Source organism: Nansenia antarctica, assembly GCF_963989245.1.
Source record: "Nansenia antarctica genome assembly, chromosome: 3".
In the NCBI taxonomy this organism is placed as follows: Eukaryota; Metazoa; Chordata; class Actinopteri; order Argentiniformes; family Microstomatidae; genus Nansenia; species Nansenia antarctica.
The window spans coordinates 84,256,598-84,270,925 of record NC_137688.1 but is presented as its reverse complement, the minus strand read 5'-3'; the positions used below and the strand labels follow the sequence as shown (position 1 = coordinate 84,270,925).

Below are 14,328 nucleotides of genomic sequence, written 5' to 3'. Positions count from 1 at the left end.
GTGGGAGTGCATGTCTGTGAACAGGCAGGCCCGGCGACTTCCTCCCTGTCAGGAAGTGCTGTTAGACATAAGGGGTGGCGCCCTCTTCTGTTCAATGTGGGATTTGATTTCTGAAATCTCACTCTGCACTGTTTATCTGTTTGTGGGACCCTAGTAGGGGTTAAACACATTCACCTCCAATGCCATATTGTAGGTGGTTCGCTGAAGACTAGACCAAGAGCGGGGACACGTATGTTTGTGTGCATACAATTTCTTCTTGTAGTGCTTTTACTACATAACCCACCAGCCCATGTTTCATTTTCACGTGAGGACGCAAGTATGTTTCATACTAAACTCCCAGCAATCACTTTAACTACATGCCGTCGATCAAGGATTAGGGGTACTATCGAAATGATTCCTCTCTTCCTCTATTCCTCTTATTCTCCCCCAAAATAATACTTTTAGACATTCTCTTGTAGAGCCTTTGTTTTCATGTCATCCCAACAATTGATGGTATTTGATGATATCTGCTTGGCCACAATACTCAGACATTATATGGCAACTACACTGTACACACTAAACACATCAAGCACTCCAATTATAACCCCTAAAACACACCGCAAGCGTCAACCTCAGCAGCGCGTTGCGGAACTGCTGTGGCTCTCACTGTTGCGGCTTCCACACTGGCTGCTGCGTGTCTTCTGTGGCTCTGACTGCGGAGCTGCTACTGCCAGCCCTGTCTTTGTACATTGAGTTTTGCCTGCAACACGCAGCACTCTGAAAAACTAGGCGAGAGTCCTAATCTTTAGATGGTGTGCCGCGGCAGCCAGCCTAGACACGCTTGAGACACGTGCCTCACGCGCCCTATACGGCTGCTCTAACCCGTTAACATGGGCGCCGAAATTGCGGTGTGTTTTTTGCCGTAAGAAAAGCAGCCTCAGGTAAAGAGGTCCTGGTTCTAGGTCCTGGTCTAATGTTCTTCACGTTGTTCCACAGCAGGTGGGCTGCACGACTGATAACTTCCCACGTCAGGTCATTGTACTGTGGCCAGGCAATGTCAACATTTTAGCAACATAATCCAGTAGATTAGAGCTTCCTTTATCTCTGATTTGGATCTATTTGTTCCTTCTCCTCTTGATACAAATTCAGGAAATTATGCCCTGTGCCTCAATGATTTGAGATACAGGTCTTCAACTCAAAATAAGTTAAACTTTATTATTAATCATTTTAGTTTCCATGTAACCTTGTAACGAGCGACCTATTCCCGATATTAAAAAAAAATTCTTATTCTAGCTCTAGGGATGCAAACTAAGTCTGTCTTACCTCTTCAGCTTCAGCAATAATATTACCACCTTCAAAAACATGACTGTCATAATTATGAGTTCCATATTTCAGTTAATCTTGCCATATTTTCCCAGATAGATGAGGCATGTCTTGTCTATCTACAGACGCAAACCACTGAGCTTGCGTCTCCCAACCATAACCAAGCTAGTTCTTAAGAGTGTTCCTACTTCCTGTCTGGTTGTTAAGAGGGTTCCTATCTGGTTGGATTTTTTGGGGTTGAAATCTGATGGAAAGGTGCTCTATGATTATCCTGTCTGAGAGGAAAAGTGGATATACCTAAAACAGGAGTGAATGTTCACATTGGCTTTATTGATACTGTCATCCCGTACTCAACACATGCACACATAGATACTAAAATGGTAAATGGACTGCACTTATAGAGCGCCTTTATCCAAAGCGCTTTACAATGGCCTCTCATTCACCCATTCACACACACATTCACACACCAATGGCGGCAAGCTACATGCAAGGCACCGGCCCGCTCACTGGGAGCAATTTTTGCCCAAGGACACTTCGACATGTGGTCAGCCGGGGCTCGAACCGCCGATCTGCCAACCTTGCGATCATAAGACGGCGGCTTTACCTCCTGCGCCACAGCCGCCCTACTGCCTTACCTAATAGATTTGGTTTGGGTGTTTGTTCGACAGGGTAATCATGTGGTGCCTTTCTGTTTATGTTGCAAGCTAATCTTTCCTCAACTTTAACCCAATCACTGTACACTGTTATATAGGCTGGGGCGGTTTGATCCTCTGATTGGATGCTTCCCCACAGTGTAGCCTAGTGCATCCATCAATAAAAAGCATATGTGTCTCAGATGGTGAAATAATCGGAAACAATGCATGATCTACATGTATTTTCTCTATGGTAAATCAGGGTCCAAAACTATGGGACTTGTGAATGTATTTTGAAGGCTCGTTTGTGGTTTATTTGTTGTTGCATATTTTACAGCAATAGGATCTGTGGGATATTATGACCACTGCAACAGGTCAATGACGTTGGTAATTTTTTCTTTCAATTATTTTCCCTGTTGAAAATCCAAATCTGGATTTGCCCTACAGCTGCACATACTGTATTCACTACTCGTAGTTTTAAAACTGTTTATATACTCGATTATCGAGTATTAACGGCTCACAATAGTCACTATGGTCCTAACAGCTGGTTTAGTTACAAACATGTGCCGTTTTTCATAGATGATTAATTCTTTGTGTTTATTGTTTTATTGTTATTTATTTGGCTTCTGTATTATTTGCCCTATTTGTAATTATTATAGCCAAACATTCTGTTTTTATTTATTTTATATTTGAGCTGTAAACTAGGGATCATCCTATAGTACAGTACTCCTCATATCCCACAATGCAGTGTGTTCCACCATACTGGGTGGTGACGTGTTGAGCACCCCTTATCACACACGTCTGCACTCCTAGAGCTCTCCACTACTTTGAAACCTCTCCACCCCACCGCATTAACCACACGCTAGTGGTAGAAAATCGGCACATACTATACTCACATAGATGGACTTCAGATAGAGCCCACCTGTTAATAGAGACCTACAGTCATGGATTGTACTTAACTATATGTTTATTCTGATCATTGAAACCAAACCGCTCCTTTTAACAGTAAAAGATTTAAAAAAAAATGTTTAGTGTTGTGCAGTTGGTGTTACAGTAGAATATCTTCCCATTTGAAAATGCTTGAATGTTGTTTATTATTTGTTAATCTCCTTCATCTCCAACTAGTTGGGCACTAATCCTAACTCCTTTTTAATATTATGACTTAATTAGTTACTAAATACTGTTTTATTTCCGATTATTGATTAACAAAATCTATCAAATATATACAGTTATCAACCCACATCCAATTTATTGTTAATTTCATCAACATTATAGACAATATAGTTAATTATTAGGCAAATGTATAGATGTATTATCTTGATGTTTGTGTAATGTTACTGATAGCTTAATCTTGTAATTGTTTGAATTGGTCTAAAGTTTTCCCTCTAGGGGATGTTAATCCTTGTGATTTTCTTTTTGTCTTACAGCAAGGGGCAAGCAATGCTGAAAAATTTGATTATGTGAGTAATGCATAGCTTTTATGTTTGTTTGGCCAAAATCTATCTGGCCAAAAGTGCATTTATTATGTTTGATCTGTCTTGGTGTGATAGCGATGTTCTCATTGTTACTGCAGGTCATGAACTTCATGAATAAACTGGCAGGAAACGAGTATGTGGGTTTTAGCAATGCCACGTGAGTACACAAGAGGAAACACAACAAATTAAATAGTTGTTGCGGTTAACCACCTTGGGTTCAGGATTCTGCTATGTTGTTTCTCAGATGCTTTAACCCAGCACAACAATGCCACCGATAGATAGATAGATAGATAGATAGATAGATAGATAGATAGATAGATAGATAGATAGATAGCAATCCCTGGTTTGGAGAATAGAAAGTGAAGAAAGCTGCAGCAAACCTGATTCCGACAACCCTACTGTCTCTAGATTCCAGTCTGAGCGGGAGTCTGGAGATCGAAACTTTGCTATTGGCTACTACCTGAAGGAGAAGAAGGTGAGTGTTGATAGCATGACTACAGAACAACAGACAGGCTGATGTCATAGACACCTCGTGTTCTGGAATAGAGCCATTTGGCAACCATCTTAACTCTGGTCCCGTTCTAAACCAGCTGTAATCGGAACACACGGCAGAAGTGGTCTGTATAGTGTTTGCTGTTCTCTCTCTATGGGTTTATAGGGTGAGGACGATGGAATGTGCTTAACACGTGCTTTCCCCCCATATAGATATACAGTGGCAAGAAAAAGTAATGTGAACCCTTTGGAATTACCTGGTTTTCTGCATTAATTGGTCATAAAATGTGATCTGATCTTCATCTAAGTCTAACCTAAGTACCGTATTTTCCGGACTATAAGTCACACTTTTTTTCATAGTTTGGCTGGTCCTGCGACTTATAGTCAGGTGCAACTTATATATCAAAATATATAATTTCATGCCTTTCCAGATTAAATGTTTTTTGGATTTTATGGAATACATTTCTAAATAAATGCGACTTATAGTCCAGTGCTTATATACATTTTTTTCCTCTTCATGGCGCATTTTTGGACTGATGCGATTTATAGTCCGTAAAATACGGTATAGACAAACACAATGTGCTTATAAGCTAATAACACACAAACAATTATAGTCTTTCATGTCTTTATTAGTGGACCATATTCAGACCATACCGTCGGACCATATTGTATTTTACTAATGTATACATAAATGCAGGTAATTCCAAAGGGTTCACTTACTTTTTCTTGCCACTGTCGATATGATCACATTAAGTATACACATGTTTTATTTAAGTGAGTGGTTTTAAGTGCTCTGTGTCATTATGTTCACAACCCTTTTTAGTTGTTGCTGTTTTTGCAAGCCTCTGACTGTCGGTGTGCTGTTTCCTCCTCCAGTGTTTTCCCGAGGGGACGGACATGACCTCCATACTGGACTTCTACTTCCAGGTGAGCGAGGCCCTGCATTTCTTCTTTTTTTCTCCATTTTAACCATTTAGCAGGACGTTTTTATCCAAAGGAGTTACAATTACAGATTTCAAGTAGTGGTGGTGTTCCCAGGTGGTGATTTGAACTCATGTCCTTCTGATCTTACCCTCTGATCATCAGCCCAACTCACTATCCACTACCCCTGCAGGCCCTGGTCGTGGTGTGTGAGCTCTCTCTCCCCCAGCCATCACCGTACCTTGCCTCACCATCTGTTCAGGCACACAATTAGCTCCCATCTAGCTCTCTCCTCTCTCTGCCTCCAACCACCTACAGGGATGCGGATGTCTGCGCTCTCACGTACATTAGCGTGGGCGTGTCCTATGTTGAACATTCACACAACAGCTCAGTGACACTCTGTAATAGCATTCGTACCCTCGACAATGTCTAACGTGTGTGTATGGAAATCTTAACCGTGGCGTCGCCATGTGTCTGTGTGCGCATTCGTGTGTACCGATTTTGAATACAGTTGAGTGTTGTTGTTTTTTGTTTTGTACACAGCTCACATCTGGAGCTGTGATTTGACTGTGTTCATGTGTGTCCTCCGTAGCTGTGCTCCATCGAGGTGACCTGCGAGAGCGCCAGCGTCATGGCGGCCACCCTGGCCAACGGGGGCTTCTGCCCAATCACGGGCGAGCGCGTGCTGAGCCCCGAGGCCGTGAGGAACACCCTGAGCCTCATGCACTCCTGCGGCATGTACGACTTCTCCGGCCAGTTTGCCTTCCACGTGAGTCTGCGCTGCTAGAACATTCTTGCTCTCTCTCTCCCCTCGCTTTGTTTCCTCCTCCTCCTCCTCCTCTCTCTGGCCCTGCTGTTCCCCCTGTTTTTTCCCTGTGTTTCCCCACTGTGTCGTCCCCAATCTGCCAACCTCCACAGCACCTTACCCTGCAGTAGGTTCTGGCTGACTCTGTAATAATATAATAATAGTTTTATTGCCGTGCAATCAACTTGTCAGTCAGTTGTTGGAATTTGGTGTTTTTTGCTCTAGGCACAGGATCAGCCATAGTCGGTGCCCCTGGAACAATTAGGGGTTAATAATAATAATAATAGATTTTTATTTAAAAGTGCCTTTCTCAAAGTCAAGGACACTGTACAGAGCAAGCCTGTACTTTTTTTTACTATTTTATTTTACTTGTACTCTTTAGTTGTATCCTTGTAATACCTGACGATGTTGCATTTTGGGAATTGCTTGGAACCAAATCATACTAGACATGTATGCCTGGCAGCTTGTTGTTTGTTTGTTAGTTAATTTGTTTGTTTGACTTGTGTATAAAACTGAAGATAAAATATATATTTTTTAAAAAGGACACTGTACAGAAAAAAAGAAGAGAAGCAGGACAATAACCAACAAAAAGAAACACAACAAACAAAAAGGAAAAGGCAGCTATGGGGGATAGTCTGAACAGATGCCAGTCTGGTCGTGAAAGTGTTGAGCGTATCAGAGCATGGGATGGCTGGTGGAAGGGTGTTCCACAGCTTGGGTTCAGCAGCAGAAAAGGCACGGTCGCCAAGTATGCGTTGCCTAGTGCGGGGTATGACGAGGAGATCAGCATCGGAGGATCAGAGACCATGTGTAGGGGAGTAGGGTTGGAATAGGTCAGTGAGACCACGTGCAGGGGAGTACGGTTGGAGTAGGTCAGTTAGGTAGGTAGGAGCCAGGCCATGGAGTGCCTTAAAGGTGAGGAGGAGGATTTTAAAGGAGATTCTATGTTTTATGGGGAGCCAGTGAAGTTGTTACAGGGTGGGAGTGATGTGCTCCCAGGGTTTAGTGTGGGTGAGGATCCTGGCAGCTGAGTTTTGGACATATTGTAGTCGGTTCAGGGCCTTGCTGGAAACACCAAGAAGAACAATAATCCAGGTGGGAGGTGACAAAAGCATGTATTAATGTTTCGGCAGAGGTATCAGAGAGTGAGGGTCGGAGACGGGAGATGGTTTTGAGATGGAAGAAGGCAGACTTGGTGACTGACCGTATGTGGGGTTCAAAGGAAAGGGTTGGGTCCAGTAGACCCCCAGGTTCCTGACCTCTGAGGAGGGGCAGATGGAACAGCCGTCAATGGTGAGGACGAGGCTACTGATCTTTTGAAGGGGGTTCTTGGGTGCAACAACCATGAGTTCCGTTTTATTGCTGTTGAGTTTGAGAAGGTTGGTGGTCATCCATTCTTTGATTTCGTGGAGGCAGGAGATGAGGGAGGGGGGAGGAAGGGCGACAGAGGGTTTGGTGTGGAGGTAGAGCTGGGTATCGTCAGCATATGTGTGGAATTTGAGGCCGTGTTTCCGAATTATTTCGCCAAGTAGGAGGAGGTAGTTGGTGAACAGTAGCGGGCCAAGAACGGAGCCCTGAGGCACGCAACATTGCTAGAGGAAAATCCAGGCTTATTCTGATCAATCTCACAAGATTTGTCTACAAATCCAGGCTTATTTTGATCAATCTTGTGAGTTACCAAAAATAAGCCTGGATTTTCCTTTAGTGACGTTGATGGAATACCCCCCTGCAATTTTATTCCAACCACTACTGTATGACTATGAGGTTCTTGTTCCTCTACTGTATAACTCAGGTTCTTGTTCCTCTACTGTATAACTCAGGTGGGACTTCCAGCTAAGTCTGGCGTGGCAGGGGGCATTCTGCTGGTGGTGCCCAACGTGATGGGGGTCATGTGCTGGTCCCCCCCGCTGGACAAGCTGGGCAACAGCGTCCGGGGCATCCAGTTCTGCACGGTACGATTCTCACCACCCTCGTACTTATTTGTCAATGCTGAAATGAGTGACTGATGAATGTGTGTGTGTGTGTGTGTGTGTTATTAGAGAACCATTCTAAAGCAGTACCAAACCTGACCAACATGGGGATTATTTGTGTGTTGCAGGATCTGGTGTCTCTCTGTAACTTCCACAACTACGACAACATGAGGCACTTTGCTAAGAAGCTGGACCCCCGTAGGGAGGGGGGAGACCAGCGGGTGAGTACTGACGGGAGCAGCACAGCGGCACCACCACCTGGATACGCTGTGATTGGCTCTGATGTTTTTAAAGGAGAACATCTGCAGATTTGGGATATGTGTCGATGTGCCTTAACCTCTCTGACTCAGTGGAAGAGTGTCTTGTCAAAGTGCACAGAGAGAGAGCGGATTACACCCCCCCCCCCCCCCCCAACTCTCACTACAGAGAAGGATTGTAGGATTGTAGTGAAGGATTGTAGGATTCAGCAAATCTCCCCCCCCCAAAACATTTTTTTATATTCTGTCGCAGAGAGCAGATTATGACCAGGAAGCCCTGATCATGACATGGCATCACCCCTTGTGGTTGATCGTAGGAGGCCGTACAGTTTGGGATTAGCCGAGACAACCGGTACAATCAACTCCTGTGTCCTCCATTTTTGTCAAGTAGTAGCTTGAGTGTGTGGAACCAATGTTTCTCAAATTAATATCCAGTCGGAAGACAACCAGCCATTTTGCTCTCGCTCCGAGAAGTTCACACTCATTTAAATTAATATTCAGACAGATTCAACATTTCTCATTGCGCTACCCAGCCTACTTCGCTCACGCACAGTCCCATTATGCACTGCATGATAGGAGCCAATATATTTATATCCGAAATTGGATCTGGTGGATTGAGCCCGTAAAATAACCCTAACCCTGAAAGGTAAGACGCATTTCCCACGTTTTGCAGTTGTTCCCATTGAAAGCAATACGGACATCTTCTGGACGATTCAGGTAGTGCACCATGAAGGTGATTGAATGTCAAACAATTCAAAAGCTTCAGCCCCAGCTTTCATATTTTATTGATAGCAATGAAAAGCACTGATTCTGAGTTGGCACATGTTGGTTGTCCCCCGTGCCAGATTGAAAACCAAGGGTGATCGAGCATTCCAAACCGTGGCTCCTAAGCTTTGGAAAGCTCTCCCCTTGGATCTTAGATCAGCGGTCTCGGTCGAGGCTTTTAAAAACAGCTAAAGACTGTCCTGTATAGACAGGCTTTTGGTTAACCCCAAAAGAAGCCTGTCTTTCTGTGTCATGTTGATATTGTTGTACACTTTGTTGTTTGTTACTTGTTCTTATTTTCACTTGTTTGCCTATTTTAACCTGCTATGACTTTTGCTCTTTAATTATGTTCTTGTATATGTAAAGCACTTTGTGACCCCTGGTCTGGGATAGGTGCTATAGAAATACATTTGACTTACTTACTATGACAAAGTGTGACATGACAAACAGTGTTTTTGTAACTCCCCTTGTGGTTCTCTCTCAGGTGAAGTCTGTCATCAACCTCCTGTTCGCTGCCTACACCGGGGATGTGTCTGCACTGAGAAGGTTGGTTGATTGATTTAATTAGATAATTAGATAAGTCCTCTGCTCCAGCTGGAGACATTAGTACATACTACATTAAAAACAAATATTGAGGATTAAAACCCAACAAAACCCAAAGGCTTGTTTCCATTGTGGTCCTCCAGTGAGATGGCAGAGGGCGGGCAAGACTGGCACGTTTTCAAAATAGCTTGGCAGTCCGTTGTAGAGAACTGCAGCAGAGTACAGCAATGTGTTTTTCCTCATGGAGTTCTTGAATCTACAGTAGAGCTCCCTCTGGTGGTCATTCCTCCAGTTGAAATAGTTGCGCAGATATTTGGGGACATGGAACATCCAGAGTAGTAAAACCTGGTCGCCCTGTGTTTCTACCTTGAGCCATTTCAGCTCGTCAAAGTGAGAGGGATCGAGATGGGTGTGGAGAAGGAACAAATGTATTCTGCTCATTCTTGATACCCTGGTGGGAAACCAGCTGTACCAAGAGGCAGAGCACTGAATTCTCTTCTTATCGTTGGCTTTTTATGCATGCGTTACACGTGGGCTCGTTTGACTCATCCTGGTCTCTGTCCTCAGGTTTGCTCTGTCGTCCATGGACATGGAGCAGAGAGACTACGACTCCAGGACCGCCCTCCACGTGGCCGCAGCTGAAGGTGAGGACACCGCCCCCCCACCCCCTTCACATGGAGCTACTGTCTTCTTTTTCTTTTTTTTTTTTTCAGATTTTATCCCCTTTTCACCCAATTTGGTAGCCAATTTAACCCAACTTAGCATCCAATTATCCCCTGCCTATTGCGAAGGATCCGCCGCCCGACCCCGTGGCCGGCAGTCCCAGAGGAGGCCGCCAGGCAGACTAGGCTGACTGGCTCCTCGAGCCCAGTACCGTTACTCCAGCACCAGACGGGGGCGGTGTTGCGCGACGGATCCTAGTCCAGAAATACTCCTATCCCACCCTCGGAAGCGGCCGGCTAATATGCCGCTTCCCGTGTGCCTCGGCCATATCTGGATCTGGCGAGCTGGAGCTACTGTCTTCTATACTGCTCACTATGGGGCGGCTGTGGCGCAGGAGGTAGAGCTGCCGTCTAATGATCGCAAGGTTGGCAGATTGGCAGTTCGAGCCCCGGCTGGCCACATGTCGAAGTGTCCTTGGGCAAGACACTGAACCCCAAATTGCTCCCAGTGAGCGGGCCGGCGTCTTGTATGGTAGCTTGCCGCCATTGGTGTGTGAATGTGTGTGTGAATGGGTGAATGAGAGGCCGGTGTAAAGCACTTTGGATAATGGCGCTATATAAGTGCAGTCCATTTACTAGGAACTAGGCACTCTCTATGTTGTGCCTCTCTCCTACTGAGTCTATACCGTCACTCTTTCTCCGTCTTCCAGCGGACCATGCCACCGATGATAAGTAGTTTTGATGTTAAGTCGTCTGGTTTGTGTTTCAGGACACGGTGAGGTGGTGCGTTTCCTGTTGGAGGCATGCAAAGTCAACCCCGTGCCCAAAGACAGGTGAGCGAACACCTTTTTTGGGGGGATGAGGCTGTTTTACAGTGTTTTGTGTGTGTGTGTGTGTGTGTGTGTGTTCTAGGTGGGGGAACACACCCATGGATGAGGCTGAGTTACAGTGTTGTGTGTGTGTGTGTGTTCTAGGTGGGGGAACACACCATTGGACGAGGCCGTGCACTTTGGCCACCATGACGTAGTGACGATCCTCCAGGACTACCACAAGAAGTACAGCCCCCAGGAGACCTCCTCCGACAAGGAGACGGCCGAGAAGAACCTGGACGGCCTGCTGTGAGCCCCGCCGACCGGACCGGTCCAGAGTGTATGTATGTGTACAAGTGGGAAGATATTTTGTGTACGGTTCCCTGTCATGTTGTCGTGTGATGATACTGTATTGTTAATTTTGTACAATAAGCCTAGTATTTGTGTGCATTTCTAAGACAAACACATTTGGTTTTGATTTGAATCGACCTCTCCCTCATGTTTGGTCTCTTGGTTGGTTTATGTTTGGCTTTTTGTATATGTAGTCTTACTCACTTTGTGTAACTTTCTTCCCTCGACGTTGGCACTATGTGGAATGTACAGTATTGTCTATATTGAAGTGCACAACAATTGGTCATTCATGTACAATAGTGTGTAAACCTTTAACCTATTTATAAGATATAAACTGTACATTTATGTAGTGTGCGTGCGTGTGTGCGTGCGTGCGTGTGTGTGTGTGTGAAATGACTTTAATATAATAGTGGTAGGATTCTGTGTAAATACTATTTTATCTGTAGTAAAAATAACTCACACTGGCACAGCTTTTGAAGGGGATGGATTTAAGCACCGTGCAGTTGATTCTAGGAAGCAGACTTGATGTCTAATATCAGCCAGGTTCAGTGATCATATTTTAATTTGAAAGCTTCATGTGAATTCAGAGTAGGGATGCACCGATGCCACTTTCAGACCAAGTACAGGTACTTACATTTGGGTACTTGCTGATACTGAGTACCGATACCGAGTACTTAATAATACCACTACAGCTCTAACAGTGACTTTGATGTTTTATTTTCATCAGCTGTTCCTCACTTTCTGACTGTAACAAATTAAATATGTGACAGGGTCCGATGTGTTGGTCCCCAGGCCAACATTATTTTTTTTACAAAGTATGAAAAGTGCAGATTGTAAGCTTTGAAATTATGTGTCATTCATTGAGATCTGAAAATAGTTGAAGAAGATTATGCTTATTTGAATGCTGCTACACCGCAAACCGAATACCGGAGAAAATCGCTCTTAATCAAAACAGATGCATTTTCTACCATCACATTGGTCGCTAGCTAGTAGCTAACAAAAAACATTGCTATGTAACATCTAACTGCATGTTTAGCAGCACATCACAACTGGCTGATAGAACATGAACAAGCTAAAAACACATAACTACACATAACCTGATGATCACAGTCCTTGAGTACGAGTACATGAGCACAGTACCAGTATCGGTGCATCCCTTATTCAGAGGATTGGCATGTGGAGCACTTTTTGTTTATGTTTTTGCTATCTGATAGCTAGCCATTTTTTTTGCACCTTTCTCCAAAATGACAAATGTTCATACTTGATTGTCTTCTTTGATTTGTAGTAGAATGGACTAAGTAACAGTGTCAACCAAAGCTTTATGTGTGTTGTTCACTCCACAATTCAGCAAGTTTCCAAACAAACATATCAAACACAAGCCTCCTTTACAATTTAAAAAGCAAATTGGACTCGAGAGACAAATGACCCACCTATAGTAGTCGGCTATGCTTAATCACAAGTCAAATTTGAAAACAAAACATGAAAAACTCATGAAACTTGATGATAATTCACCTCATATTTTTTTTTATAGACAACTCATTACAATATTCTAGTGCTTTACTCTTGTCACCCAAGTCACATATTCAGTTTAGAAGAAATCTATGAGCTCAGAATATTGGACTTTAATCTCACCATACTATAAATGACCTCCCTCAGGTCTGAAAGGTGACAAAATGAAAGCTCAACTCTAAGACGATCCCAAACAAAACTGATGGAGCACTTTGTATGCAGATATGCACATTGATTGTTTAACTGTTTAGAGTAAGAGTGTAATAATAACCTTGCCTATACTTGAAAAGTTAAAGCAGTAAATCCAGTTGCTAGTTTTGTCTGTGTATATGCGTGTTTGATAATTCGGTTGTTAAGTCGTGACGTGTTTCCGGGTCCAACGTTGGCTGAGGCGCTCTCTTGGAAATGCCGCAGTAATAATAATAATTCATTATATTTGTATACTGCTTTTCCGAGGCTCAAAGACGCTGACAATATTGGAAAAACGGGAAAGTGCTGTGTCCCTTGTTGTATGAATAGATCAGTCTAAAAAACGATTGAACTGTCATTATGGCTTTAGTACACTGGTACTCTGGTGCGGGGAATTTTTAATTTGGACCCGGAAATTGCTAAACGTCACGTTTGACGTCAGACTTAACAACCGAATTGTGCTAAAAGGAACTGGCAAGTGATCAAAGTGAATTGATATTGACATTAATACAACATTGTATTCAGTAACGAGTCTGAAGTGTAAAACTGTAGCGTTGCCTTCGTTGGATTCAATTGACTTTGACTTCTCAGTCCTTTTGCAAACGTTGTACGAGTGTTTACAACATGGTCCGTTGGTCAACATTAACTATTTTGAATGTACTATATTGATGTCATCAGTTTGTTTCCTGTTCAAAGTGTATTTGCTTTAGCCCCTATGGCAGCGAGTAACTGTTTGTCGCAGGCAATTTAAAATATTTATTTCACTGAGAAAACATTAAATAAAGTAAAGCTTTATTTTATTCCTATTCTGTGTTTTTATTCCCATTGTATCAAACAAAAGGCATGGAAAGACCAAACAGGAAATTAATGTGTTAGTATTAAATACATGTGTGGATGGAAAATAATCCTTTCTTCCTAATAAGTTCAATTTGGTAAAAAAAAATCTAACTCCAAAATTCAGTGAAGGAAGATGTACAAATCCAATAACAATATCCCTCGGGCTTACAATCTGCTCCAACACTCCGTAGACGTCAGGTGACATGGGCATGATGCTCTCTTGAAGTCTCGATGGGGGACTACACACATTTGTAAATTATTCAACTGCCAACAATCAATCAATCATACATTTACAGTTTTTCTCAATTGCTAAAACACATTTCACAAAACTTTCCTCCATTTTCCCAAAACTCTAAACACAACACACTTTTCTAAAGCTACATAAACAAAACCACACCTTCTCTCTTCAAAACTCAAACTTTCACACCAAAACAGCTGCTCAAAGCCTGCAAAAATCTAAACCCTATACGCATCATTACAGACTACAACAAAACAACTGAAAACACAATGTTCAGTGTGTGAGAATGTTCTTTTTTTTCACAACTGCCAAAGCACATTTTTAGAAACCTTACAGTATCTGTTCTCAGAATATATCACTGTAGAGTATTGGGCATTCATAGATTTGTGTGTTTCATATGAACAGTATGTAAATCTACAGAAAATACAATATGTATGTTACGGTACATGTGGGAAAACTAGGGTTAGGGTTAGGTGCTAGGGTGACTTGGTACATGCTGGCATGTCTAACCCTAACCCTAACCTTAACCCTAACCCTAACTTTCCCACATGTACCGTAACATGTACTCTAC

At 43.1% G+C, this 14,328-nt stretch overlaps 1 protein-coding gene across 1 annotated transcript in view; it reads left to right on the top strand.

Annotated features, from left to right (window-relative positions):
• Window positions 1-13,418, top strand: part of LOC308152603 (glutaminase kidney isoform, mitochondrial) — a 29,052-nt gene extending 15,634 nt beyond the window's left edge. Inside the window, exons 9-19 of the mRNA XM_080525620.1 lie at window positions 3,362-3,394; window positions 3,508-3,566; window positions 3,818-3,884; window positions 4,778-4,828; window positions 5,415-5,591; window positions 7,448-7,579; window positions 7,726-7,818; window positions 9,104-9,165; window positions 9,730-9,806; window positions 10,594-10,657; window positions 10,799-13,418. Of these exons, the coding sequence (XP_080381746.1) occupies window positions 3,362-3,394; window positions 3,508-3,566; window positions 3,818-3,884; window positions 4,778-4,828; window positions 5,415-5,591; window positions 7,448-7,579; window positions 7,726-7,818; window positions 9,104-9,165; window positions 9,730-9,806; window positions 10,594-10,657; window positions 10,799-10,946 (963 nt within the window). The 3' untranslated portion in view covers window positions 10,947-13,418. The remainder of the gene's footprint in view (window positions 1-3,361; window positions 3,395-3,507; window positions 3,567-3,817; window positions 3,885-4,777; window positions 4,829-5,414; window positions 5,592-7,447; window positions 7,580-7,725; window positions 7,819-9,103; window positions 9,166-9,729; window positions 9,807-10,593; window positions 10,658-10,798) is intronic.
• The last annotated feature ends 910 nt before the right edge of the window (window positions 13,419-14,328 follow it).